The sequence below is a fragment of the Petaurus breviceps genome, unplaced genomic scaffold, assembly GCF_028583685.1.
Source record: "Petaurus breviceps papuanus isolate PSGF00001 unplaced genomic scaffold, PetGlider_PUasm1.0 176, whole genome shotgun sequence".
Lineage (NCBI taxonomy): Eukaryota > Metazoa > Chordata > Mammalia > Diprotodontia > Petauridae > Petaurus > Petaurus breviceps.
Window position 1 is genome coordinate 8,382,004 of NW_027185771.1, and position 26,731 is coordinate 8,408,734.

The 26,731-nt window shown below is 45.5% G+C and overlaps 1 protein-coding gene across 2 annotated transcripts in view; it reads left to right on the forward strand.

The window, feature by feature from the left end:
- Positions 1–26,731, forward strand: part of KLHDC4 (kelch domain containing 4) — a 94,347-nt gene that overhangs the window by 7,010 nt on the left and 60,606 nt on the right. For both annotated transcript variants that reach the window (XM_069085592.1, XM_069085593.1), the window contains exons 3-5: positions 3,759–3,837; positions 7,401–7,499; positions 19,304–19,440. In XM_069085592.1, coding sequence (XP_068941693.1) covers positions 3,759–3,837; positions 7,401–7,499; positions 19,304–19,440 — 315 coding nt within the window. The remainder of the gene's footprint in view (positions 1–3,758; positions 3,838–7,400; positions 7,500–19,303; positions 19,441–26,731) is intronic.

The following is a 26,731-nucleotide window of genomic DNA, read 5'->3' on the forward strand; positions in this document are numbered from 1 at the left end:
TATGACCAGGGGAGGGCAAGGGAGGGAAAGGACTTTGCCAAGGTCTCAATGGTGGTGTAGTGGAGGCAGCCTTGGAGTCCATATCCTTTCCCTGCTTATCCAGATTCTGTGGCAGTGAACTCCCTTGCAGAAGATGGAGTCCTTACTCATGTAGCTTTATGACTGTGGGCAAGTCATTTACATTGTTTTCCAGGTGTGTGAGACAGCCCCTGCGCATTTATTAAGCACTCATACTCTCCAGGGACAGTGCTAAGCACTTGGGTACAAATTCAGGCAAAGAAAAGGGCTCTCTAGGACCTGACACCCCCTGGGGGAGCCAGCACACGAAAGAGACTGAGAAGTGTGAGGGGGGAGGGGACAGGCTGGGGCAGAGGCATTGCCAGGGCCAAGAGACCTTCTTTATTTCAGTGTGATGGGTTTACTCTGTGATGTACACATTTTATTTTATGTATGGGTACATACAGGGTGGCCCCTGTCCCATCCATGTAACAAGAAAAGGGGAGCACCTGCTTTCAGGGGTGGAGGCCATTTCCTGAGGAATCTTTCCAGCTTGACCAGCTACTGTTGTTGTTTTTGAAGAAAAGCTGTGAGCAAGTCATCCAACATCTGGTTGGAAATGTCCAGTAGGTGTCCAGTTGGGCTGGGCTGTAGCAGAGTCTAGGGCTGCTTAGATTTGGAGGTCATCTATATGGGAGTTAATGAAATCAGTGAGGGAGAGTAGAGAGAGGAGAGGTCTAGGACAGAGCTGTGTGGTACATCCTCACAAAGGGGGTGGGATATGGGTGAGAAATAGAAGAGAAGGGGCCCACCTTCCTTCTCACCACCAGCAACAACTGCTGATCAGCACCCCAGCCCACTGGTCCTGTTTCCAGCCCAACTCTCATAGCCATTGTCCAGGGAAGCAGTTCCTGTGCCAGCCTGCCACCCATAGGGAGGCCAGGCTAGCCTAGCCCAAGCAGCAAGCGGGGAACCCAAGGGAAAGACGGAAGACAGCGTGTGCCATGTAATGTTCCCTGAGACCCTGAGCCCTCTGCCATCATCCTGGGAAGCATCTGGGGAGGGGCAGCCTGATGGCTACACCTGCAAGGATTGCAGCTACTGAAGACCCAGAGAGAAACCTTCTTGTCCCCAAAGCCTTTGGCACCATCAGATGGTTCCATGTCAGAATCTGATCTGATTTTTATCAGTGGAGATGGAATGAAGCAGGTGTTAACAGCTGCTTTACTGGGTCGAGGAACTTGTCCATCTGATTTGCAGCTGAAATCTCCTGGATGGGTTGCCTTCCATTAGAATGGGCACTCCTTGAGGCCAGCACTGGCTTCATTTTCTATCAGTCTCCCCAGTCCTTAGCACACTGCTCTGCACATGGTTAGTTCTTAATAAATAGTTTATTCATGCTCCATAATCCAGTAAATGACATTGAGCAGGGACCAGGTTGGTAGGAGCGGAGCCAGGACAGAGCAATGCCAGGCACACCCAGGAGGAGGGAGGAAAGGGGGTGGCAGACATCCTTTCCTGTGACTCTTTGACAGAGAAGGGACTTTCTCTTTCCTAGTTATGACCACAGTTTTTTAAGCATGTTGAAATACTAAAAGAGAAGGGAACACAGCATTCGACAGAGGAGATGCTAATTGACAGAGAATGTGTCCATCATAATGAGAATGTTTTCTGGTGATAGTGCAGTCAGTGCTCCTCAGATCCATTTCTGTGAAAATGGGCCTTTTGGACCAGTCACTTCTCAGTCAACTTCAGTTTCTCTCTTGGTAATAGTGAAAGGAGATTCTTCTTCTTTTTTTTTTTTTTTTTTTGCTTTTTTGGAGGGGCAAGGTAGGACAATTGGGGTTAAGTGACTTGCCCAAGGTCACATGGCTAGTTTTTTTGTGTGTGTTAAGTGTCTAAGGCCGGATTTGAACTCATGAAATGAGATTCTTTTATTTCTTACTCTTTATTGACATTGTCAGAAGTAACCATCTGCCGGGACAGCACTGATCATTTATCCAGTCTTACTCTTCAGACATTTACTTCCTGGCTGCCCACGTACAAAGCCCAGTTCATGCTTACAGTTCACTGGGGGCAGCGAAAACCACACAGACGACCAAGGCCAGGGATGGCGGCCTTTGGTGGGAGCCCCGTGATGGCATTGGTGTGAGGCGAGGGACAGTGGAGCTGTCAGAGCAAGGGCCTCCGTCCTCTTCCCCCCTCACTAGGGAATTATGGCTAAACTGGGTCACCTTCAGGGTCTCCAGTTTCCGATCTGTCCAGTGCATAGGTCAGGCTAGATGATCTCGAAGCTGTTTCTAGACTGCAGAATACCTGTTCCCATCCAGGCAGCCCTTTTCTCACAGTCTACGTGATGCATTTTTTTAAACCTCTGCTGGTCCTGGGCCTCAGCTGAGCTCAATTGGCAGTTTGCAGACTGCTCTCTTCCCAACTACACTTGCAGGTAGACAATTCCAGTCCAGTATATTTAAAAATAACTAAGTTTTGTGTGAGGGGCAGGTGGTAGTGAGCCCCTGGCCTGTGCATCTTCCCTCCTCTGATTCTCTGCTGATCCTAGGAGCTCCGGGCCACAGGGTGCAGTGGGGCTTTAGAAGGCAGCCTTGGGAAAGGGTCATGAAGACCACTGGGCCGCTGGATGGTGCCCTCCTTCCCTTCTGCCAGCAGGGTCACTGTCTGAGCTGAAGGCTGAGTGATCGTGACAGTGGTGATAGAAACAGCCAGCATTTCTGTTGTGCTTGTTAACGTATCAGACACTGCAAAGTGCCTTCCAAATGTTGCTCATTTGGTCCTCATCACAGCCCTAGGAGGCGGGTGCTGTTACGATCCCCGTTTTATCCCCAGTTGAGAAAACTGAGGCAAACAGAAGTTAAGTGACTTGTCCAGGGTCACACAGTTATTTAAGTGTCTGAGGTTGGATTTGAACTTGAGTCTTCCTGACTCTCGGCATGTTGCTCTGCCCACTGCTCCCCAAGCTGCCTTGCTAGCTGTGACTCAGAGGTTCCCTTCTCTGGCTAGATGGATAAAGCCCCGTTTTACAGCCCACAGGACAGACCTGGGAAGACCTGACCTGGTACCCTCTGTCAGCAGGAGCCTTCTTGTCTCATGCACTTTTCTGTCTTTTTTATTCATGGATTTGTGCTCATGTTCTTGGGATGAACTTTTCCTTGTGACTTCTGTTCATTGAGAAGGTCGAGCCGAGGACTCTGGTAGTAAATGTCATTTTTGGTCAAATACCCTGGGATCTGTGGTAGATTTTCTTCTGTTTCTTAGCTTTATCTTCTTCTAATTTCCGGCATGTTTTCTCTCCCCTTGGACTGGGAGCACTTTGAAGGCAGGGACTGTCTTTTGTCTTGATACCTCCAGTGCTTGCACAGTGCCTGGCATGCAGGAGATCCTGAATAAATGCTTGCTGACTGACAAGAGGAAGGACTCGAACAGTATATGAATGCATTGAGCTACACGGAGTGGGGGGGGGGGGGTAAAGATAACATCAATAAAGACCTGTGCGTCCTTAGTGCTGGCTACGGGTGGCCTGCTGAAGCAGTTGATGACTTTCAGCTCTGGTGGCCAAGATGTTTTACGTCCAATCACGTTTTTTCTCTTGCCAGAGTTTAAAGGTGATGGCGTTCATGGTGCTTGAGAAGGGGAAAGGACAAAAGGGTGGGTTTGGGAGCTGCTGTTGGTGCAACAGTTAAGCCAAGTCGCCCAGATGACGGGTCTTTCTGTTGAGGTCATGCCTATTTGTGTCTCTCTTGCAGGTTAAATGCTTCCCTGTCTCCTCATCCTGAGAAAGATGAATTAATCCTTTTTGGAGGTGAATATTTCAATGGCCAAAAAGTAAAGTATACTTTTTTTTTGTCTTTTTTTTCCTCACTGTCATTTTCATGGGTCTCATTTTAGTGAAAATGAATCTCTGATACAGTTATCATGAAATATGCATTTGTCCTAGAATGAGAGCAAAATAATTTTAATTCCCTTCTCATATTGTCTTGCCATCCTAGCTGTCAGAAGAAATGTGAACCACTGTCCTTGACAAGTCGAACTGGGCTCCATTAAGGGAATGGAGTGACTGTTGGCATCAATATTGCAGGAGCTCATCATTTCTGGGGACTGTCATAGACTCTGTCTGTCCTTTGTCTTCCTCTTGCCTGGCACCAGTTTTCTCCCTTCCCAGCTGTGTGGCAACTTTGTTTCTGGGACCCAAAGGGACCCTTGTGCATCTTCATCCATAGCTGATGAGTGTTCTCCCCAAAGATGGAGAGTGTTTGTTTTTTTTTTTTAAGGAAAATTCACTGTCAGTGCTGACTTCCCAGATGCTGTGAATAAGGACTTTTTTTTTTTTTGCCTTTTGGTGGGCAGTTGGGGTTAAGTAACTTGCCTAAGGTTACACGGCTAGTTTTTTTGTGTGGGTGTTAAGTGCCTGAGGCCGGAACCAGACTCGGGTCCTCCTGACTCTGGGGCCAGCGCTTTACTCATTGCTCCACCTAGCCACCTCGAATAAGGACATTTCTAATAAACCAGGGGTCCCTTTTTGATTTTTCATCAGGCTAAGGTGTTTTGTGGATGCTCCAATTAAAGCATTGTGCGCCCACTCAGCCCACTTGCCTAGAGTCTGACCCCCATGCTCCTGGATGCAGCAGCACCCCCACTGACTTGTCCTGGATGTCAGAACAAAGTGAGCCAGGGAAATCTGGCTCCCCCACATCCCACTGGGCTCTGCAGAGTCACTGGCAGGTTAAAGATGAAGGGCTTCTAAGCACAGTTGTTGGTAAAGTCACATTCTTTTCCCAGTGTCACCCTTCCCCCTCCTGAAATCAAGTTGAATTCAGAAGGGATCTGACCATCTTTCTTAGTGGAGGCAAACATGGTGGTTTCTACTTTTGGTGTAATTTATGTCTTTTTTTAATAGCAGACCTAAGGATAAATTCGGTTTCACACTAGCATGTTATTGTTTGCCCTTGCACATTTTTATTTACTCTTTATTGAGTGGTTTTGACCCATTAGGTGCTGCCCAGACCAGAAACAGGCCCCTGGGGTCTCTCTTGGGCATTATAGAACCCTTTAGGTCAGGCCTGCACAGCCTGCAGCCAGCCAAAGGATTTTGTAGATGTGTCAGACAGTATAAGGTTATCTTTTATCTCCCTCTCAGGCCTTAACTCCACTTCCTTTTTATGGCTGGCCCCCCACTATTAGAGGTGACAGCTGCGCATTGACAGATGTGAAGCCTTTACTGCCACTACCAATCCTAGCGCACCCTGGTGGATAGAGAGCAAGCCTTGGAGGAAGGAAGACCAGGGTTCACTTTCTCCTCTCTTGTGACTGACTTGTGACCCTGGGCAAGAACCTCAACCCTCAGTGCTCTGGGCTATTCCCCAAGAATATTGGGTGCAGAGAGGGTGCCTGCCTGCCTTAGGAGAGGGACTTTCCTCACTGGGGAATTCCCTGTATCCTTGAAATCAGCTGGTCCCTGATTTAACTGCTAGCTGAAATTTAGACAGTGCTTTGAGGTTCTCCAAGAGCTGTGCATTCTCTCTCATTTGCTTGACTTCCATTGTTGTTATTCCATCAGTTTTATTTCTTAATTTTTGGAGGCAACATGTCTAGGACTTGGAGGCTGGAAGGGCATAGCTTGGAATCCTGCTTTCACACTCGGACTCTTGTGTGCTGCATTTGTAGATATTTGTAGATTTGTAGACTTGTTTTAATTTGTAGATTGTTTTAATAATCCTCTAGCACCTGTTTTTAGTCAATTCATAAGCATTTACCAAGTACCAGCTCCATGCCAGGAACTCTTGGGGATTTGGAGGGAGATTGGCATTTATATGTGTAAGAACCTAAATTATTACTAGGTAACATTTTGGGGGAGATCCTAGTCATTGGGGGGCTTAGGTAAGGCCTCTTGTAGGAGGTGGTGTTTGACCTTGGAGAAAGCAGCTCCAAGAGGAGATGCCAAGGCTCAGAGATAGGGTGCCAGGAGGACCAAGCACATGGCAAGTCTTACAGTACTATTGTCTTCGTTGTGGTCTTCCGGGATTCGCAGCATTCGTTTTTGATCGTTGTGTGGTTTTCTTTCCATTTACATTACTGTAATCTTCATGTTTTCCTAACTCTGCTCACTCTGAAGGCTTAAATGCTGAAAAGGAATTTACCTCTAGACATAGGCCCCCCAGTTTAGTGAGCAGGGCTCCAGCGAGTCAGCGTAGAGCCTGTTGTAAATCTTAAAGTGCCCTACTAATGCCACTTATTGCTGTTACTAGTATTTGTAGTACAGTTATTTTGTCTGTAAGTGGAAAGGAAGCTTTATCACATTTTATAGCAAGGTCAAGTATAGATGCCCTTACATCTGTTTTCCGTTTATTTTGGAGATATACCATGGCTTGTCTGTGACTATTCCTCTTCCTGTGTGCTTACCTTTTTCATCTTTTCTGATGGCTGTCACCCTTGATAAAACTTTCTGCCACCAGCCCTGACACATGAGGAAGTGAGCCATCATTTCCCATCACTCCTAAGTTCTATGTCTGGCAGGTCAGCCTTATTCCCATTTGACTTTTGCTCTGAAATACCCATGGAGCCTTTGGGTTGGGGGGAGCATCCTTACCCCAGTTTGGTTAAGAAATATCCTAACCCTAGTTTTTTATAAGAAACATTTTGACAGTCCTATGTACTCAGAGAAGAGTTTTCAACTGTGAAGGGGTTGAATTTCTTCCCCTGTGTAGAGAGGCTCTGGAGAAGAGGGCTCTAGGGTGATGGTTTCAGGGAAACTGCCCTTGCCTCTGTATGCGCCTTTCCTTTTTTAGAAGATAAGTTAAAAAGTATTTCAGTGTTATTGCTTAGATAGTATTTTGCTATATTCCAAATGGCACCTGTTGCTTCTGAGGCCCTAACTGTTGATTCCTTTAGATGACATAGTGTAACAGGGAGCAAGCCAAGCCAGATTTGGAGGCAGAGGACCCAGACATAAGCCCCAGTTCTGCTGCTGGCCTGGTGGACGACTCAGGGCAAGTGACTTGACATCAAGGTTTTGTAGTCCTTCCCTGTAAAATGATCCTTAGAGATCCTTCCAAAGGATCTAAAGCCTCTGACCCTGTACTGGTGAGGAGCATCATAGAGGGGCCCTTATGGTGGATAGGAAGAATTGGTTTACCCCAGAAACAGCTGGATTTTAGTATTAACTGAATGCAGTTTCTGTTTTAGATTTGTAAAGTATGTTTTATTCTCTTCTAGGGTTAAAAGTAGACTATGATTTTTGTTGGCTTGCATGGGATATTTGCCTGTTATTTGTTTTAGGAGAAGATTTGTTAAGTGTAATTTGATATTTGAGGTTTTTTTTCTTTTAATTGTCACTTGTCTCATGAAGGAAATTGTTTATAACAATTAAATCCTTTGTTTCCTTTCTACAGACTTTTTTATACAATGAACTATATTTCTACAGTATTAGAAAGAATACCTGGGCAAAAGTTGAAATTCCCAATCCACCTCCAAGGCGCTGTGCTCATCAGGTAACGTAATTTGGTATTTACCAAGTAATTCCACCTAGGTTTTTAACACTTGCCTCACACTGGGACCCTGCATGTATAGGTTCTGTACAATAATTGGGTGATACCCCTCGTTGTTTTGGGGATTATATTGATTGGGAAGGGGGTTGCCAAGGAGAAAAGAAAATCAGTGAAGGCGTGGATCAGGTCGTAAATGGGGATTGGTACCAGGAGTTACCGTTGTGGATGTGCTCTGGGGACACAGGAATGTGGGAGAGAGAAACATGTCATGGTCCCACTCGTGCTGGCTAGCCGCTTTATACATGCCCCAAGTAACGTGCTTTCATTCTGGAAGGCAGGCTCCAGGGTGTTTTCATACGTACGCAGTTTGATAAAAACATTCTTCAAGTAAACACTGCTTTGGCTTTTGTCCCTGTGTTCACCAGGAGGCAGGCGTCCTCCTCAGCTGTGACTCGGCTTCTTGAGCAAGTCATAGCCAACATTTATGTAGTGCCTGCTGTATGCTAGGCCTGTGGCCACCAGTGTATAAATATCGTCTCATTTGATCCTCACAGAAACCCTGGGAAGGGGCTGTTATCTCCATTTTACAAATGAGGAAACTGAGGCAAGCAGGTTAAGTGACCAAGGCTAGATTTGGACTCGGGTATCCAGGTCAAGCATTCCTTCCCCTCCCCTACGCTTCCCACCCTCTCTGCCAGGAACACTTGGGTTCAGGTCCCACCTCTGACACCTCCTGTCTGTATGACTGTGGGTAAGTCACTGGGCCTCTCCGTGTTCCTGACAGCTTCTACATGGAACCAAGGTTCCAACCTGCTTTTGGGAGCAAGAGCCTCCTCGTTGGGGAGTTCCCCAGGTCAATCTCTTACCCCTTCCTTTAGCTAAAGCAATTCTTTTCATCTTTGCCACCTCTAAGTAGGCTTAGTGTTCAACCTTTAATTAAAAATGACTTTAAAATGCCATGACTTGTCATAAAACATGGCTACTTAGATGGATCTGTGATCTTGCTCTGGGTACTGTAACTTCCCTGCTGCCAATCACACACATACACACACACACACACACACACACACACACACACACACACATTCTTATCCCATGTGTTCTGCCTGTGTCTTTCTGTAAGTCCTCTGGGCGACTTCTGCTTAATTTGCTAGAAGGCTTCTTTGGTCCTTTCTGTAGGCTTTCCACCAAAGCCCTGCTTGGATTCCTTTTTGTGGAGCTTGGTGGTAGAGCCCTGGTTCTCCTAGGCCTAGAAGGCTGGCAGTGGGCCTCGTCTGTTCTTGAAGGATAGGAGTAGAAGGTGATGGGTTAGGGGCCACTGAGACCCATGAAACAGCCAGATTTCAATATTCTGTTGGAGTTGGATTTTCTGTGTGGTTTAGTAAAGATGAGTAACCTGTGACCTTTCACTGTCTTGAGACTTCATATAAAGCTTTCTTAGGAAAAGAGTCATCTGGAGAGATCAGCTTACCTCATTTCTGACTTTGGGAATCGTGCTGACTGGCATCTATTAGAACTGAAAAAGACGTTAGCAGCTGCCTCATCCATACCATTCGTTTTGTAGATGCCTGTCGAGATAAAGTCTTGAGAGGATATGCCTGCCATAAGCCTCTTAGCTGTAGACCAAAAGGCCTCAGGGTGCATTTCTCTACCAACAAAAGTTCACCTTTTCTCAAGCCATATTTGGAGTTAAGTGGTAGGGAATACGTTTTATCTTTGATTCTGTTTTCTGTTTTTGCTCATGTTAAAAAATAATTGTGGCAGAACACTTTCTCCCAGCATGCCCAGAGATGGGGCCTTGTAAAAGGGACAGTCTGCCCTCAGATGTCTCACTGTCTGTTGCACATTCTTGGGGATGCTTCTTTTGGTTTCAAAACTATCTAATCTTAACTGTGTACATCCTGTACACTTTCTGTTTTAGTGCATAGGCACATTTTGTAATCAGTGTAAATTCTATTTTCTGCTTTGCTTTTTTCACTTAACATTGGTTCACATTCATTTCTGTGTATCAGCAGCAACATTCTTAATAACTACATAATTCTCTCTTATGCTAATATATCTTAGTTGGGTATCTGTTATTCTGTTGAACATTTGTGCTGTTTTCCTATTTTCTAAAATGTAAATTTTTTGTTCTCATTTTTGCTAAATTTAGGAATTTACTTTCAGGGAACGGTGAATGTCAGTTAAGAAACAGACTTACTTCCTTCATTATTAGCATGGTTGTTTAACTGATGGTGGAATGAAAAGCTCTTTTCCTCATTGTTCCCTACTCCTCTCTTATCACTTAGAAAAAATTACTATAGTAAAGGTGTTATTCTCCTTGTTCAGTATCTCTACTATTATGTGGTAACATATATAATATTTTGTGTATTTAAGCAGCAGGTGAAAAGTTGGCCCAGTAATGTGTCAAACCTCCTGAAAGGTTACAGAAATACCAAATTGTAGCACCTGAACAAATGTGCCCAACCTGCCACGAGGTTAGAGAAATACCAAATAGTAGCGCCTGAACTCTTTAGCTTTTGAGGTGATATGGTGCAGTAGCAGAGCCCTGGCTTTGCCATTGGGTCTGTGTGATCTTGGGAAAATCATTTAACTTCTCTAGGCCTCAGTTTCCTTCCCTGTACAGTGTTATACAAAGAGGCTTGGATCAGGGCAACTCACGTGGGTCTGTCCTCAAGTCTTGAGTGGGGGTGACGGTCAGACCCAGAGTCAGCGTGTGTCTGAGGAGACACCAACAGTGTGGCCCTCTGGCTAGCCTGGGCCCTCATAAATCTCCACTGCTAGTTAGTATTGGGAAGCAGTGAGCACTCTGCCCTCATTTCCCCTGTCCCTAAAATTTGGAAAGACTGGAACATCTATTGTCTGTAGAAATACATTGAAAGATGGGATCAGAAGCCCTAGTGATTTGGAAGCTTGGCAAATGGAGAAAAGCAGCAGTGCTTCGTTAAAGTGAGGATTTCACCCCAGAATTTGGAGAATGAAGCCAGAAGGTTGTGATGGGAGGGAGGTCTGGCATTGGTTGGTGCTTAGACACTTGGCAGCTAAGCTCACGGCACAGCCTGTGTACGTGACTGACAGGCCGGGTCTGTTTAGGTTAGTTTCTCTGTAGTGTCAGTCTCATATGTACTTTGCACGCTTTTTAGGAGGGGAGATTGTATATTTTGCAGTTAGGTTTTTTTTTTTTTTAAAGCAATTGGGGTTAAGTAACTTGCTCAAGGTTACATGGCCAGTTATTTTGTGTGGGTGCTAAGTATCTGAAGCCGGAACCGATTCCAGATCTCCCGACTCTGGGGCCAGTGCTCTTACTCACTGCACTACTTGGCCGCCCCTACAGTTAGGTTTTTAAAAAGTCATCCAAACAATAGCATCCTTCCTTTATTTCCTTTGTTCCTTAAGAAGTGTGCATAACAGTGATGTGTGGCAGAAGTGGACGGGGTTCTGTTTCCAGCTCTTTCTGCTCCTCAGTGGCACAGTGGATAGGGTCTGATCCTGGGTCAGGAAGTCCAGAGGCTGGCCACACTTCCCAGCTGGGTGACCCTGGACAAGTCACAGCTTCTGTCTGCCTTAGTTTCCTCATCTGTAAAGTGGGAGTAATAATAGCACTCACTTCCCAGTGTAGTCAAGAAGATAAAATAAGGTATTACTGTTCTGACAAACCTAGAAGTGCTACAGAAATACTTCCTATTCACATTCTTTCTGGAAGTTGATTTTTTTTTTAAACAAAGAACTTGTTAGATTTGCTGATTAATAGGGCTTGTTAAAGAAACTGAGAAGGTCTTTTTGTCCCTTTTTAAACTACTAGATTATTTTAAAATAATTTTCAAAAAAAGCAAAAAAATTCTTTTTTTCTAAGTTGTAATTGGTATTAAGACTCCCCACAGAAAAGTTGACTTTTGCACAAGTTTCTGACAAGTGTAAAACAAGGATTTAGACTAGAAAAGGACTTCTTAGCTTGTCTCTAGCACTGCTCTGGTGACCCTGTGATTAGCCCTAAGGAAGGGCAGCACTGTCAGTGACCCGTAGTGGCCCTGCCTGGTAGCAGCTTCATTGTGCCCGGAGCTCCTACCGATGTTGGCTTCAGGGAGTGCCCAGGCCCAGGCCTTTTAGAGGGGCCCTCCAGCCTGTGCTGCACTCTCCGGACCATCTTAGGGCTGATCCTCCTAGCTGGTTCAGGGTCATTTGTTCCATAGATGTATAAGCACCCTCTAAACTGGAGGGCACCTTTCCTGCTTCTACTGAGCTTTGTCATTCATGTCCTGAGCTGGAGAACATAATGGTGCTGGCGGGTTTGAAAACTGGAACCCCCCCCCCCCCCCCCCAAAAAAAACAAATAAACCCTTAATGCTTCCTTTGGGAGCTGATGGAGAAATGAGACCTGTACAGATGCTGTGATTTCAGGTGAGGTCTCAGAGAGGGAACTGAACCCTATTTGTCCTCAGTTTTCCTCATGTGTAAATGAAGAATTTGAACTACAGGACTTCAGTGGCACTATAGGGAAGTCTGCCTAGGTACCTTTACTGATGGGAAGGAGAGAAATGCTTCTTGGATGCACAGTGGGTACCTGTGCAGCTGTGGCTGTGGTCCATGGGTGGTTCTGTGGTTTTCAGTGTCTGGGTCAGAACAGTCTGAGCCTGCCACTTTCATGTCCCTGCTGCTGGGCAGACGGGCCCTGAGAGGTGCTCATTTATAAGTGCCTGGGGATCCCATTAGTCACTTCATTTATTATGGCCTAAGAGCTGCACTAGGCAGAGTGAATTAGCGGCAAAATAAGACTTTCATTAGCTGCTCATTGCAAAGTTAGCAAGAAGCGAGGAAGGAGAGTGAAGAAAAGAAGACAGAAGAGCCTTGGATTTGGCATCACAAGATCTGACTTAGAATCTCAGCTCTGTTTACCCTCATGTGGCCGTACATGAGCAAGGCCCTTTGTTCTCATCTTTAAAATGAAGGAAATGCACTAGATGATCTCCCAGGTTCCTTCCAGCTCCAGATCTTATGAGAATATAAAGGACAATATAGAGGATAAAAAGGCCTCCTTCAAAGGCCTGAGGCTTAAAACAGCAGCGACATCCATGTTAGTTAAAACTTAATGGAATACGAAGTTTTGTTTTACTGAAATGCAACCAATAAAGTACAAAACAAACAACAGCCTCACAAACTTCATGTGAGAGCATTGTCAAGGTGTTACCTGGTTAGTCTCTCATTGGAAACAAGTAAGTCTGGAGCTCTTTGGAATCCCCAGAGTCTCAGGAGAAGATCTTCATTATGACCTTCCCATTCCTGGAGGCCAGGGTAACTCTGCTTGGGCCTTCTCCATCCCCATTCTGAAGAATCTTGGGGAGAAAAAAAGATCCAGGGTCTGGAGGTGCTTTTGGTTCAGGACCCCTTCCTACTGTCCTACTGTCTGGGTTAGCTTCCCAAGAGTTAGGGACGTGCTAGGCTGGATTATATGGTTATCAGCAAGGGTAATGAGATTTTCCTTTTGATAATCTCTTCTTTGTAACTTAGCCCTATAAGAGTTATGTTACTGCACTACGCAGGGCTCGTGGATTTTCCAACATCCATTTAGTCAATAACATAAATATTTTGCATTACTTTTCCACAGTCTATATAGTAACATAGAAAATCATAATAGTGATTGCATCTTCAGCCATTACCTTGGGAATGTACCTTACAGTGTTCAGAAAACCTCCTGTTTTGGACATAGGGTGAATTGGAATGATGCCAGGAACTGTTGTCTTTGCAGATTGATAGCAAACCTGTTTGTTACTGACCTGGCAAGGGAGGTTCCATCCTTGAAGTATCCAAATTTAGAACCACGTGTGATGTCAGAGAATTAGTCCCGAGTGCTTATTAGCCCTTACTAGCATTGTGAATGTCTGAGGTGGTTGTGGCAGACACCTAATTATCTGGATTGCCTGGGGAAGGGTGGGGGGATGCTGCAGTTAATGGAATCTTCTTTTTAACTGAGAATTGCCGAATAGACCATACAGGAATTAGCAGTTTTTGTTTTTTTTTTAAGCAGTTGGGGTTAAGTAACTTGCTCAAGGTTACTCGGCCAGTTATTTCTGGGTGTGGTGCTAAGTATCAGAGCCCGGATTCGATCCCAGGTCATCCCGACTCTGGGGCTGGTGCCCTTACTCACTGCGCCACCTGGCTGCCCCTGAGCAATTGGGGTTAAGTAACTTGCTCGAGGTTACAAGGCCAGGTGTTTCTGGGTGGGTGCTAAGTGTCTGAGCCCAGATTTGATCTCAGGTCATCCCCACTCTTGGCCGGTGCTCTTACTCGCTGTGCTACCTGGCCACCCCAGGAATTAGCTGTTTTCAAAGAGTTGTTTGCTTAGTAATAACTTCTACTTAATATTAAATCTTCCAGATTTAATTTTCTTAAGGATCTTTTAGGTTTGTTGTTAGGAGATGTTATCTTAGTGTGGTAAGGTGTTTATTCTCCTCCTGCCCAGGGTTGTTGTAAGGACATTTGTGAAGTACTTCACAGACTGGAGCACTACACAGAGGTTAGGTATTATACTTTCTGTGGGGTCCACAGTGAAAAAGAAGAGGGTGGTGGGCTAGATTGTGTGTGGAATCCTAGGGGTGCTTCCAGGGACCCTGAGCTGTTCTCTGCTCCCCTTTTTCACATTTTCTTCTGGGGCTGTACCACGATCTTCCAAGACCCACAATGACAGGCGAAAATGGAAAAATGCCTGAGGGGTGGGGTGGGGAGTGTCCCCAGACAGCCCCATGTTCCAGGGATGTCTCATGTGGAAGAAATTCTGTTAAAGACAGTATTCATGGTGCATGTGAACTGAAAAGAAGCTGGGCTGGCCATTAGCAAGGACAAAGGATAACAGGGACTCAAGCCCAAGTCTGAGACTGAAGGTATTTTTTTAATTAGTGTTTTTTTTTTTTTTTTAGTTAATAAGCAGTTGTTTCCTCTCTCTGCTCACAATGTATTAAGAGGTCCGGGGGCAGGTTTCCAGCACATTGAGTTGGACCCTGTAGAAGATGAGACAGGGAAGGCACAGGAACAGAAGGTCCTAACACAGCGTGACTTTTCCTGTTCTTGATGTTAGTTTAATTAACCCTCATTTCTCTCTGAGAGATTGTACACAACGTGAAATAACACATATGGATCCTTTATTTGTCCTGCTTGTTAGAATCTGGGAAATGAAGGAAATTCTTAGGGGATATGCCCTAAAAGTGCCACTGAGAACCCCCAAAAGAGTTAACTTTTCAGAGATTTTTGTAGCAGTCATGTGTAGTTGTTACAAAGAACCAAATAAAGTCTCCAAGTGTCCAGCGGCCCGGGAATAGCTAAATTGTGGCATGCTGATTGTTGTTGCAGCAGAATGAAGGGGTGACTCAGGGCAAGTCAGGGACAGTGATGAGATACGAGGGATCCAGGGCCATAGGCTAGCGTGTGGACAACCTGGCCAAGAGGAGGGTCAAGCCTGAAGGGAGGACAGCAAGGCCAGACGAGGAGATGGGATGGGAAACCAAGGAAGGCTGGATGTTTTCAGAAAGATAAAAGAGTTAGGGGAAGGGTGGGAGTGGGAGAGTTACTTATGATCAGAGAGAGGAGGTTCTCATGTAGATGCCATCTAGGCTCTCTCCAGCATTTAACAGATGAGGAAGCTTGGGCTCAGAGGGATTCAGTGACACAGCCTTCTTTCTGTTGTATTGCATGGTCTGCCATGGACTCGTCAGTTATGAGTGAGGGTGAGATCTGAAAGAGGAACATCTTGGGTCAGCTCCCCCAGGGCCATGACTGAGCAGGAAGAAGGGTTTGCAGGGGCTGAGCTTGAAGAGGGATGGCAGTGCAGATACTCGAGGATGTGAATGGAGGCGAGGGCTGGTGTTGTGAAGAGACCGGGAGCTGGGCACCGGCCCCTGGCTGGTGGAGGGTGAGCACTTGGGTCAGGGGGTCTGAAGGAAGCAGGACCTCCTCTGTTCTGGCCCTTGGACTGGAGCCAGGAAGACCTGAAATCTAATCCAGCCTCACACACTGACTAGCTGGGTGACCCTGGGCAGGTCACTTCACCTCTCTCTGCTTCGGTTTCCTCAGCTGCAAAATGGGCATCATTATAACACCTACCTCCCAGGATTGTCGTGAGGACCAAATGAGATAGTGATTATGAAGAGCTTATCACAGGCCTGGCATATAGTAGGCTCTATAGAAATGCTTTCCTTCCCTCCCCTGCCCTCATGAGAAGAAGATGCAGTGCTGAAGAAAGTGGCCGGAAATAACAGTAAGAAACCAGGGGTAGGGAGCCTGCAGCATTGAGGCCACATGTAGCCTTGTAGGTACTTGAGTGCAGCTTTTGACCGAGTCCCAAGTTTTACAGAACATATCCTTTCATGGAGAGGATTTGTTCTGAGAGGTTTGGGTTCAGTCAGAGGCCACACTTGAGGCCCTAGAGGGCCATGTGTGGTCTCGAGACCAGAGTTCCCACCCTTGGACAATAAGCTCTTCCTTGTCTTACCTTCTTGTCTTCCTGTCATCCTGTCCCAGAGTCCTTCTCTTCCTCCCCTTGCTCAGTTCCTGCTCTTGTCTCTAACCCCCTCCTCTGATCTCTTTCTCCTTTTTTTCAAAATTTGTGTATGTACTTTTAGTTTACACATTCAGTTCCACAGTTCCTTGAGTTCCACATTTTATTCCCCCCACCATGGTGGCATGCAATCAAATATAGTTGTGAAGGAGGATTATAACCAGTGTAGTGAATACTGAGAAAGAAGGGACAAAACAAAAGACAGAGAGGGTGAGCAGTTGGCTTCAGTCTGCCTTCAGACTCTAGTTCTTTCTCTGCATGTGGATTCTCTTTCCCCTTCCGCTTGTGCCATGCTTTTTACTGAACGTTTTACAGAGATAAACTTGGAGGCTTCTAGCTGTGGTGGACCTGGCTGGACCTCGTACATTACAGCCCAAGACTCATGCCCACGCTCTAGTGAGAATCGTATAAGCACTGCCCTGCTCACCTGAGGTAGCGGGGCCCGAAGGTGCGTGAGGAGGGCTTTGGACGTGCTACTGTCCAGCAGGTGGCATGCCAGCAGGGCACTGCAGACTGGATCCTCCCTCTGCCCTTTAAAAAGACTCACGATACAGAAAACTCACATATTGGCGGGTCGCCTGTGTGTTATCTTTAATGCTGACTGTCAGAAGCACTGCATCATTGACTGCCCCTGGCCATGTCCTCGCATTAATTAATACCTGTCCTTGGCTAATGGAGAAGGAAAGCCAACACAAATGGCGTCCTCTTCATCTGTGCCAGTCCACAGCTGCTTGGGCAGGTGGACACCTGTCTTTGATGTGTATAAATTATTTTGTGACATTTTGAAGCTTCTTGGGTTCCCTTGAAAGTTAAGGACTGTGTGTTGTTGGATGCAGGAGTGATCCTTGTGAGTAGGATCAGGCATTACTCAGTCGCTATTCCTGGATTTTTACCCGTCTCTTGCCCCTTTTCTGGCTGGTTGCAGTCAAGGAGTAGTTAGGGATGTTCCTTCATTAGAATTTTCTCTTCTGCTAAGACTTTGTTGTCCACCTCTATCTCCTGGAAAATTTGGGGATCTCTTAAGTTGCAGGGTTTTTTCTCAGTCTCTCTTGGTTGGGGGCATCTTCTGTTTTTACTTAATTTTGCCTTCTTATGAATGTTTCTGCTGCCACTGTCTGGTGCTTGTCTTTGGCCACAGAGCCATACTAGCTAACACTCAGGCTTGGTTTTGCAGCTGGAAAATGAAGGTGTTGACAGAACAGAGGTTCTTAATGTTTTATATGTTCAACTCCTCAATAGCCGTCTGGAAAGTCGTGTTTTTTTAAAAAAATACATAAAATAAAACAGATTTGCACAGGAACCTTGTTCTCTTGACATAAAGAAGCAAGTTTTTTTTTTTTTTTTCCCACTGCAGCTTTAAGGCCCCTTGATACCTGCCCATGGGCCTTTTAGGGTCCTTGGACTTCAGGTGAAGAGCTCCTATACTGGAGACTTCTAATATTTCATCTAGGTCTAATAGTTTAAAAATGTATTAGATCGAAAGTCGTCATCAGGCTGACTGTAGGAAAATGAATTTTTTAGTGACGACTCCTGAAATCCTTTGCCTGAGTTATGTGGTTATCATCAGAGTCAAGGAGAGAACACTCTCACTCCCCAAATGATATGTTCTTGAAGCGCCCTGACCCACAAAGGCAGGCTTTCAGGCTTAGGCTTACCTTAAAGATACTTTATGTTACAGGTCTCTGTAATACAGAAAGCACCTCTAATCCCAGGCATTGATGCCTTTCTTCCTAGATTTGGGCTTAGAGAATTTCCTGGAAGGATATGTTCACATTGCATAGTGCTTTAGATCTGCAGAGTGCCCTCCTCACATCATGGAATAAATGGGCCATACATTTACAGCCGTAGTTCAGAGTAGTCTTAGGATAATTGCTCTTTGGCTGGAAGGGACATTGCAAGTGGTCCAGTCCAGTTTTGTCCTCTGTTTTGTAGGTTCTTGTAGCGCGGGAGTGACTCTAGAACTGGAGGAAAGGCCACTTCTGCTCCTTTCTGCCTAGGTGACCTTACAGAATTCCCTCCCATGTTCTCAGCTTCAGTTTCCTCATTGGTAAAATGGGAGGTTTGCACCAATGGCCTCTGAGGCCCCTTGCTCTAAATCAATGATCTGTGAGGCCCAGAGATGTCAGGTCACTTGCCCTACGTCACCCAGGTCAGAAGCAGTGGAGACAGGCATTGAACCTGGACCTCCTGACTTGAAGGCTAGTTTTCTCTAATATCCAGTGACTAGCAGGGACTTGAGCCTGCCTTCTTGCTCCAAGTCCTCAATTGTTTTCACTGACTTGGACATCACTGTCCACGAGCAGAGATGCCAGAGTGAATTTTCTGGGGGAGCTAGTCTCTAGATTCCACTTCTGGCTTTTGTGAGAGAAGGTTGTGTGAGAAGAGCCAGGAGAAAGACTTGAGTGGAGAAGGATGTGAGAAGGTAATGTGAAGGGTTTGGAATTGGAAAAGAAGGCCAGAGATTGGGTCTGGGGAGGGGAAACATGGAAGGACTTGAAAGTTGAAGGAAGATACAGAGAAGAAGGATTTGTAGTGAAGGATATGAAAAGCCAGAACTAGGGGGGGAGAAAGACTTCTGTGAGGTGGAGAAGGGGAAAGGAGGTAGGGAAGAGGGAAAGAGGAGCCGAGTAAGAGCAGGGAAGGGAAGCAGGATGGACTGAGGCTGCCGAGGTTTTCTTAAGTAGTGAGGTGAGGAGGGCGTGCACTGGAGCTGACACTAATACGCTCCCTCTTGGCAGCTCTCCAGGCGAGACCTGCAGGGATGGAGAATCTACGTTCCAGCAGGTGTGCAGAGTGACCTGAAGGGACCATGGTCAGTGCTTGCATTCCTGCCACAGTCTAGGCTGGAGAAGGGGCATGCACAGTGCTTCTCCTGCCCCAAGAATGGCCTGTTCTCCTTAGGGTATTAATTCATCACACACTCAGGAAGCTGCCCGGGCCCTTAAACTCAGAGCCTCCTGGGTCATAGAGGGGTGAGTATGAGGGAATTTGAAGAGAGAGTCTTTGCTACATCTCTGATTCAGTGCCCAAGTGCCAGAGCGTGAGTGAGTATGGGAGCCTGTGGCGGGTCTGTGAACAGGAGGCTTGTGCCTGTTGGTACTACACTTCATCTCTCATGAAGGAGCAGTGAATGCAGCAGTGATCATTGATAACCTCAAGCACGGGGTCAGCATGGGAATCAGACCAGGAGTGGTCTTTACTCTCGTTTACAGAATGGTATAGATAGGTAACCCTAGCATCTCTTTGTTTACTCTCTCGGCAGGTAGCAGTGGTCCCGCAAGGAGGCGGACAGCTGTGGGTGTTTGGAGGAGAGTTTGCTTCTCCTGATGGAGAACAGTTCTACCACTATAAAGATCTCTGGGTTCTGCATTTGGCCACCAGGACTTGGGAACAAATCAAGTAAGATGCTTGGTGCCCTGCCCAAGTCTTTGCTGCTGTTTTCCCAACTACTTCATTTCTTCCTAGGTTTGTTAGGTTTGTGTCTCAGAAATGCCCGAACTTGGCACAATGGAAGCAAACAGAGCCCTCAGAAAGATACCTCCATGTTAGCTGAAAGACAAAGGAATCGATTTGGAGTCCCTTTATCTAACAGTATATTTGTCACCTCGATGAGCTGCCTTCTGCTGCCTGGCTTTGTTTAACTGCTCTCCATTATCTGCCTTGATCAGCACTGGGCTTCAGCTCTTCTCTTCCCCTGCTCTCAACATCCACATCCATCATATTTTAATGCTTTTTTTTTTTTCCATTGAACCATCTGTCTTTCTTTAAAGGTGAATCCTGGGTTCCGAGATTGCCTGTAATGGGCCTGTTCCCTGCAGAGTTGTGGTGTGATTCTGACAGAAGCCTTCCTTCAGTGTCTGGTTCACAAAGAATTAGTAGAGGGGGCAAGGGCAGGGGAGAGAGAAGCCTTTAAGTTCCTCTTAGAAGGACCAGGCTCTCTGAGGCTGACAGAATGGCATAGATGGGTGACCCCGGCCCTCTTTGTCTTTTATCAGACTTTGGATTTATGTACATATCTATAACGTGATTCTCTCGAAAAGTTGTCAGGGCCTGCCTCCATGGGGGCTGTGTGAGCCTATTTGGAGCCAATGCATCATTTTCTTAGGATTTTTTTTTCCAAATTCTCAGCCATTAATAAAACAAATTCTTGAGACAAGGGAAGTACCCACATAGTGGAATCAGACAGATTTAAAATCAGGAATTAAGGTGCATCGTTACTTTTGCCATAATTAAACAGAGATGACGTTGAGCTTTTTCCTAATGCAGTTTTGAGCCCAGCATTAAATTGCACCGAGACCTTTCAAAAGGGGATCCTACTATCTGTACTTTTCAGAACAGTGAACAAGAAGCTACTTTGGTGTAGCGAAATGAGCAAGAAATGGTGTCTGTTTTGTTATGAAATTAGTAAAGTCATTTAATGGACTGTTCAAATCCAAGTAACCATCCTCACTTTAGGGAAGGTCATTGCTGTTAAAAGGGAGATGTTTAATGCCTACTCTTAGCGCTCAAAAGCAGCAGTGTTGGGCTTGCTCTAATTGGTTTGAGACCTAGAGGTGATAGACTAATGATTGTATACAGAGCTTACCATGCACCTGCAAGGTAAAAATGACCCCACTGACCTTGGTTCATTTGCCAGAGAAGAAGTGGATGGCAGCATTAATTTGTCTCCAGAAGAATAATTGGTTCCATTGGTTATCTTTTGACTGGCTTCTCTCTCTCCCATTTTCCTACTTAGCTTCTTTGAAAAGAAAACAGAATGTTTCAGTCCTCGGTGGATCTGTTTGTAGATGCAGTTAATTCTTTTCATCTGTGAATTGATAATGACTCTCTACAGTGAGACTTGAACTCTTTCTTTTTTCCATTTTGAGAAATTTAATACCCAGACACCAAGGGCAGTATCACCCATCATTTCATTATACTTTTATGCTGTATCATTCCTCCTACCCTCTTTCCAGATAAGCCCTTGAATTCATGTAGAAAGACATAAAGAAGTTTTCCAAGGCATAGGTTTAACAGAATGTTTTTAAGATGTCATCACCTTGTTTGAGATTATGATATTTAGAAGTCTTAAGAGTGCTGTATAAATGTGTGTGATTTTTATTAGTGGGATCATAGATGTAGACCTGGCAGGCTCCTCAGCAGCTCTCTGCTGTAAACCCCCTTGTTTTACAGATGAAGAAACTGAGGCCCAGGGAAGTGAAATCACTTTACTCTCTGGGTCACATTTAGGAAGTAGCAGAACCAGCCATTGAACCTGAGACCTTTTGAGTCCAGATCCCGCTCCTGAGCTCCTGATGCTGTCATCATCTATCATCGTCATCATAGTACATATGAGGGCATAAGGATGCCCAAGAAGGGTGTCTTAAAGTCACATTGCCAGTCTACATTATGAATCTTTAGAATTTCTCCTAGTGTGTCGTTTTGTTCAGTTGCTTTAGAGTAGTTTTTTTTCTTTTCTTTTTATTTATTTATTTTTTTAAAAGCAATCGGGGTTAAGTAACTTGCTCAAGGTTACACGGCCAGGTGTTTCTGGGTGGGTGCTAAGTGTCTGAGCCTGGGATTCGATCCCCAGGTCATACCGACACTGGAGCCGGTGCTCTTACTCGCTGTGCTACCTGGCCGCCCCTCTTTTATTTTTTAGAGGACAACTGTGCCCCCATTTTACAGATGAGGTACAGAAAGCCTGTTATTTCTTAGTAAAAACATTTTCATCCCAATAATAACACAGTGAAGGTTCTCATTTTAGTGCCTTAAGAAAGGACTTGAATTGTATTTTGTGTGTTGAGTCATTGTCTAAAGCCAGTGGTTCCTATTATTTCCTATTTTAAAATAATGTTGATTATTTTTTCCTCCTTTGTGGAGAAAATGATGCATTAACACTTGACCACATGGGAACATTTTAGGGGATGAGATGTAAGTAAGAGCCATTAGGGTTTTTCAGCTGCAGAAAGCCCTTTTTTGTGCTTTGCAAACAAGTGTACAACTTGGGGTGCTATCATTTTAACTTGTGTTCTGTTTAGGGTGTATTAGCCAAAAACATAATCTCCTATTGGGAATAAGTCCATCAAAAGAAACTCTGCTTTGAAGCTAGATGCAGCAGCCTAGCATTGTTGTGTGGCTTTTAATGCTGAAGCCAAGGCTTAGCTGCCATTTTAATTTGACCTCTCAGTCGCAGGCCCTAGATAAAAGGGGCCATAGAAGATCTTTGTAATTCCACCTTGGCTTTGATCCCTCCACATTGTTGTTCCCCGTGGCTGTCACTGTCAGACAGTCTTCTTTTTCTTCTAGTGACTCAGGCTAACCATGAACCAGGAGCAGTTATTGGGGAAATGAATAACATGAATAAAAGTTCCTGAAAGCCATAATTTTCCAGTGTTCAGATCTGCCACCAGGGTTTGAGGAATGAATTTCATAAGTAGATATTGGTTTGTATTTAGTATACGGAAATACTTGAACAGGCTTTAAGGGGACAGTGTATGCCGAGTCCAGAATTGGAAGACAAGGGACAAAGTAAAGGTCAGTCCCAAGCTTGGCTCCCAAATTTGCATTAGTGTTTAAAGCAAACTAACATCTGCGGGGTCCTCGTCATCCATAAAATGCAGTTAACTACCATTTTGCATATGTGTACTGTAATGATGCCCTCAGAAAAGAAACGAAGTTCAGTGTTCAGAATTGCCTGTAGGAAACAGAAATAGTGTCTGTGACATCCTGGTGAGAGATGGCAGCTTCTCTTCTCTTTTTTGTCTCATCATCTTTTTACCTTGCTGTGTCCTTGATATCTGTCTACACAAGGTACTCCTTGGCCTACTCATCTTCCTGGGTCTGTCTGGTTCTTTGGGTAGACACTCAATTTCCTAAAATGTCTTTCCATGTAATCCCTTAAATAAAAATGCCCATTCTGCAAAAAACCAGTTAGATCTTTTGTCCCTGAATTTTTCTTGCCCAGATGCCTATTTCGTACCAGCTAGAAGAAATCTGTTTTCTTGCTTTCCCTGGCCTGGGGAGTCCTACCATTGATGCAGATTCGCCAGTCACCTGCCCCTAGCAGTTATAGAAAGATGCGCAAGGAGTGAAGAGGTTAGGTTGCCTCAGTGGTAGAACAGCTTTTCAGTGGGACCAAGGTCTGGATTCAAGTCTTCTGATTTCAGGCCAGTGCTGCATTTTGTCCTGCACCAAAGTGGTGAGGGAACACAGGTCCTGCTGGAGCAGAATCATTGGGGATGCACCATCTGCCCTCAAGTCTCTGCAGCATGTGGCCTGTGGAAGGGAGAGTAGCCTTGTTCTGCTCGGCCCCAGGGGCTGAGCTGGGCACAGCAGGGGAGGGGAGGTGCAGAGGGGCTAATCGGGGCTTATCTTAGGAGCACCTCCTAACTTCTAGGGACGTGCCAAAGTGGAAGGGGATCCATTGGCACAAAGTGGGCTCCCCCTCACAGGAGACCTTCAGCTAAAGTTCAGGGACCTCTTGTGGGCAGCACGGTGATACTGTGGTTAGAGTATTGGGTTCAGTCATGAAGACATGAGTTGAAATCTAACCTCAGACATTTACTAGCCTTGGTGATCCTGGAAAAGTCATTTAACCTCTCTCCTTGTCTGCCACGGGGATGATAACGGCACCTACTTCACAAGGTTGTTGTAAGGGTCAAAGAATATAACCCATGTTTATACATGTTTAAACCCAGAGTTTACACTTTGTAAACTCTGACATGCTTTACAAGTGTCAGCTGTTACTGTTATCATGTTGTTGTGTAGGGGGGCCTGGCAGCTTCGAAAGTCCCCCCTTCCAGCTCAGACTTGGTCCTGAATAAAGTGTTTTCTTCTCTGATTCCATAAGAGAGTCCTCAGGTCTGGCGCACAGGCTGGCAGAGGCCCCTCTTTGCTACTTAACACACTTACTGAGCAGGGAGGAGGAAAGGCACTTGAGAATAATCACAAGCACTGTTCTGGCCCCTGTTTATACAGCACCTATGGTGTGCTGGGCACTGGGCACTGTCATCTCACTGGACCCTCACAGCAGTCCTGCCTGGTCGGTGCTGTTGGAATCCCCATTTTGCAGATGCGGAAGCTGAGTGAGACGGAGATGGAGTGCTTGTCTGCGGTGGATTTGAGCTGCAGGGCCAGCTCTCTGTCCCCCGTAACCACCAGGAGGGTTCTGAGGGGCTCTTGGAGCCCAGCCTTCCACTGTTGCCTTAGCTCCTGTGATGGTGTGTGGTAATTACCCAGGAACCAGGAGCACTTGAATTTCTAAAGCAGTGGTAGAATCTCGATTTTAGAAATGGAGAATAAAGTAAGTATTGTTTTTATAACAATAATTTTTATAAAATGTGATTTTCACTTCAGGTGGTAACAGCTCTTTATTAGAGCTTCCTTTAATAAGCACAGCACACTTTTAATTGGCAGAGCACGGTATAGCCATGGGAAAATGTAGGCAGACTAATGATTAAAACAGGCCAGACTCTGCGCGGAGCAGGGCTCAGTTTTGGGGTTGCTGAGGTGGAGGCCAGCTGGCAGTGGGCAGACACACTGTTGTATGGGTCGTCGGTTCCCTCGATGTCATAGCTGGCATGGGCAGAACATTGGGCTCACTGTGCTTTAAGTTACGACATACCTGCTCACGTTTTTCTCCTCTCCTCTTCTCTCCCTGCCCGTTGTCCCACGTTGTATTGATCTGAAAGGAAAAAGTGAGATGGAGCAAACACAGAGAAGGAAGATTCTTCTCAGCAGCTCTCTGGGAGGTGACTCTTCCCAGCTCCTTGTTGGTCGAGGCTTCCAGGAACATGAAGAGTCTTGTCTTGTGGGAAGCACAGACACTCATCTTAAGCCTGGCCCTCATTTTACTTTTCAGCTTGATCTGTTTCATTGGTCATTTCTCAGCCCTTAAAAAGATTTATTGACATCTCCTGGTTTTTTTTTTCTCACCTTCATTTATAAATATATTTTTGCCCCTTCCTCTACCTAGATGCCTGTTCCCTATAATAAAGGGGTTGGGGATTTGTCTTGTTTTCTTTTTTTAAAAAGAGGAAAACAGATCATCCCCAGTGAAGTCTGGCAGTAAATGGGCCATTTCCCACCTGTGGTCCCTGACTTCTGCAAGGATGGGGTGGGGGAAGGCACCCCTTGCCGCAGCTTGGTCACTGTCTTATACAGCATGACTAGTTTTCTTTTCTGGCTCTTTCTGTTGACCTTGTTGTGGCCATTGTTTATTTTAGTTTCCCTGGTTCTACTTAACTTCCCTTTTATCACTGATACTTAAGAGTCATGGCCCTCATAGCCGTGTGACCCTGGGCAAGTGATTTACACTCTCTGTGCCTCAGTATCCTCATCTGTAAGACGAAGACCTTCCCACTTATAGATCTCTTCGTCACTTCTTTTGTTACAGTTGTGAACCACAACCTTTTTAACCATTCCCTACTGCACGGACATCCGCAGTGTTACCTGTTCTTGTTGCTTCGTGTACATGGGGGCCAGGTGAAGCCTCCCCCCAGGCATCTCCCCTCTGCTTTCATCTTGTGCGTTATTGGGAGCAAACTCTTGTGTAGGCAATCATCAGTAGTTTGCAAGCTGAACCTTTTTAGAACCTTTGAACACTTAACCCGTGAGGAATGACTCTTAGTCACATCTTTACTTCTGAAGTCTGGGAGATCATCAGGTGAGTGATCTCTGTTTTTGTGGCTGAGGAAGCTGAGGCCATTAGAGCTTGTGTGTACCCAGGCTGAGTTAGAATTTTGTTCCTGATGGGGGGGTTGAGATTGATCTCCTTTCTGTAAAACACACACACACACACACACACACACACACGAGTCTGACAAGCTATATGATGTTATGTCCAGCTCTTGCCGTTGGTCATCTCTCTGCTCATTGGATAGTAGATGTACAGCTGAAAGAGGCCTCAGAGGCCAGCCGGCCCAGCCGCCTTCACTTTACTGAGGAGGGAGCTGAGGCTCCAAGGTTAAGCAGCTTATCTGCTGTTCTACAACTCATAACTCTCTGAGGCAGGCTTTGAGCTCTAGTCTTCCTGACTCCACTGAGCCGTCTCTGTTATGTAGGGCTCAGAGTTTGATTTTCTTTTCATTTACATTATTGTGGTCACTGTGTCTATTGTTTTTATGTTTCTGTTTGTTTCTCTCTGCGAGTTTCTAAAAATTGTCCCATGCTTCCCTGAATTCCTCATGTGCACAATTTCTTAATGTGCAGTAATATTCTACCCATTCCCCAGTTATTGGGCTTTCATTTTGTTGATAGCTCTTCACTACCACAAAGAATGATTCTCTGAACACTGTTATTTATTGGGTCTTTGTTTTTTCCCTCTTTTTTCTTGGAGTATAGGCCTTATTGTGGGATCGCTGAGTCTTAGGGGATGAAAAACTTAGTGATTCTTCTTGCCTGATTCTTGGACCAGTCATCACCAGTGATGAATTAGCATGACTGTTTTCCCATAGCCCTTCCAACATTGACAGTTTTCTTTTTGGGAGGTCATCCTCTTGGTTATTTTTGAAGGGGTGATCTCATAGGTTCCCTTGGTTATTGAGAGATTACATGACTCACTCTTGGTCCACCAGCTATTTTATGGGTACAAGGAAGGACTTGAACTCAGGTCTTTCTGATTCTAGGACTGGCCATCTGTCTGCTGCACACCTTGTCTCTGACTTCAAGTTGCAGATGAAATAATTGCTGAATTGCCTTAGTGGGAGGA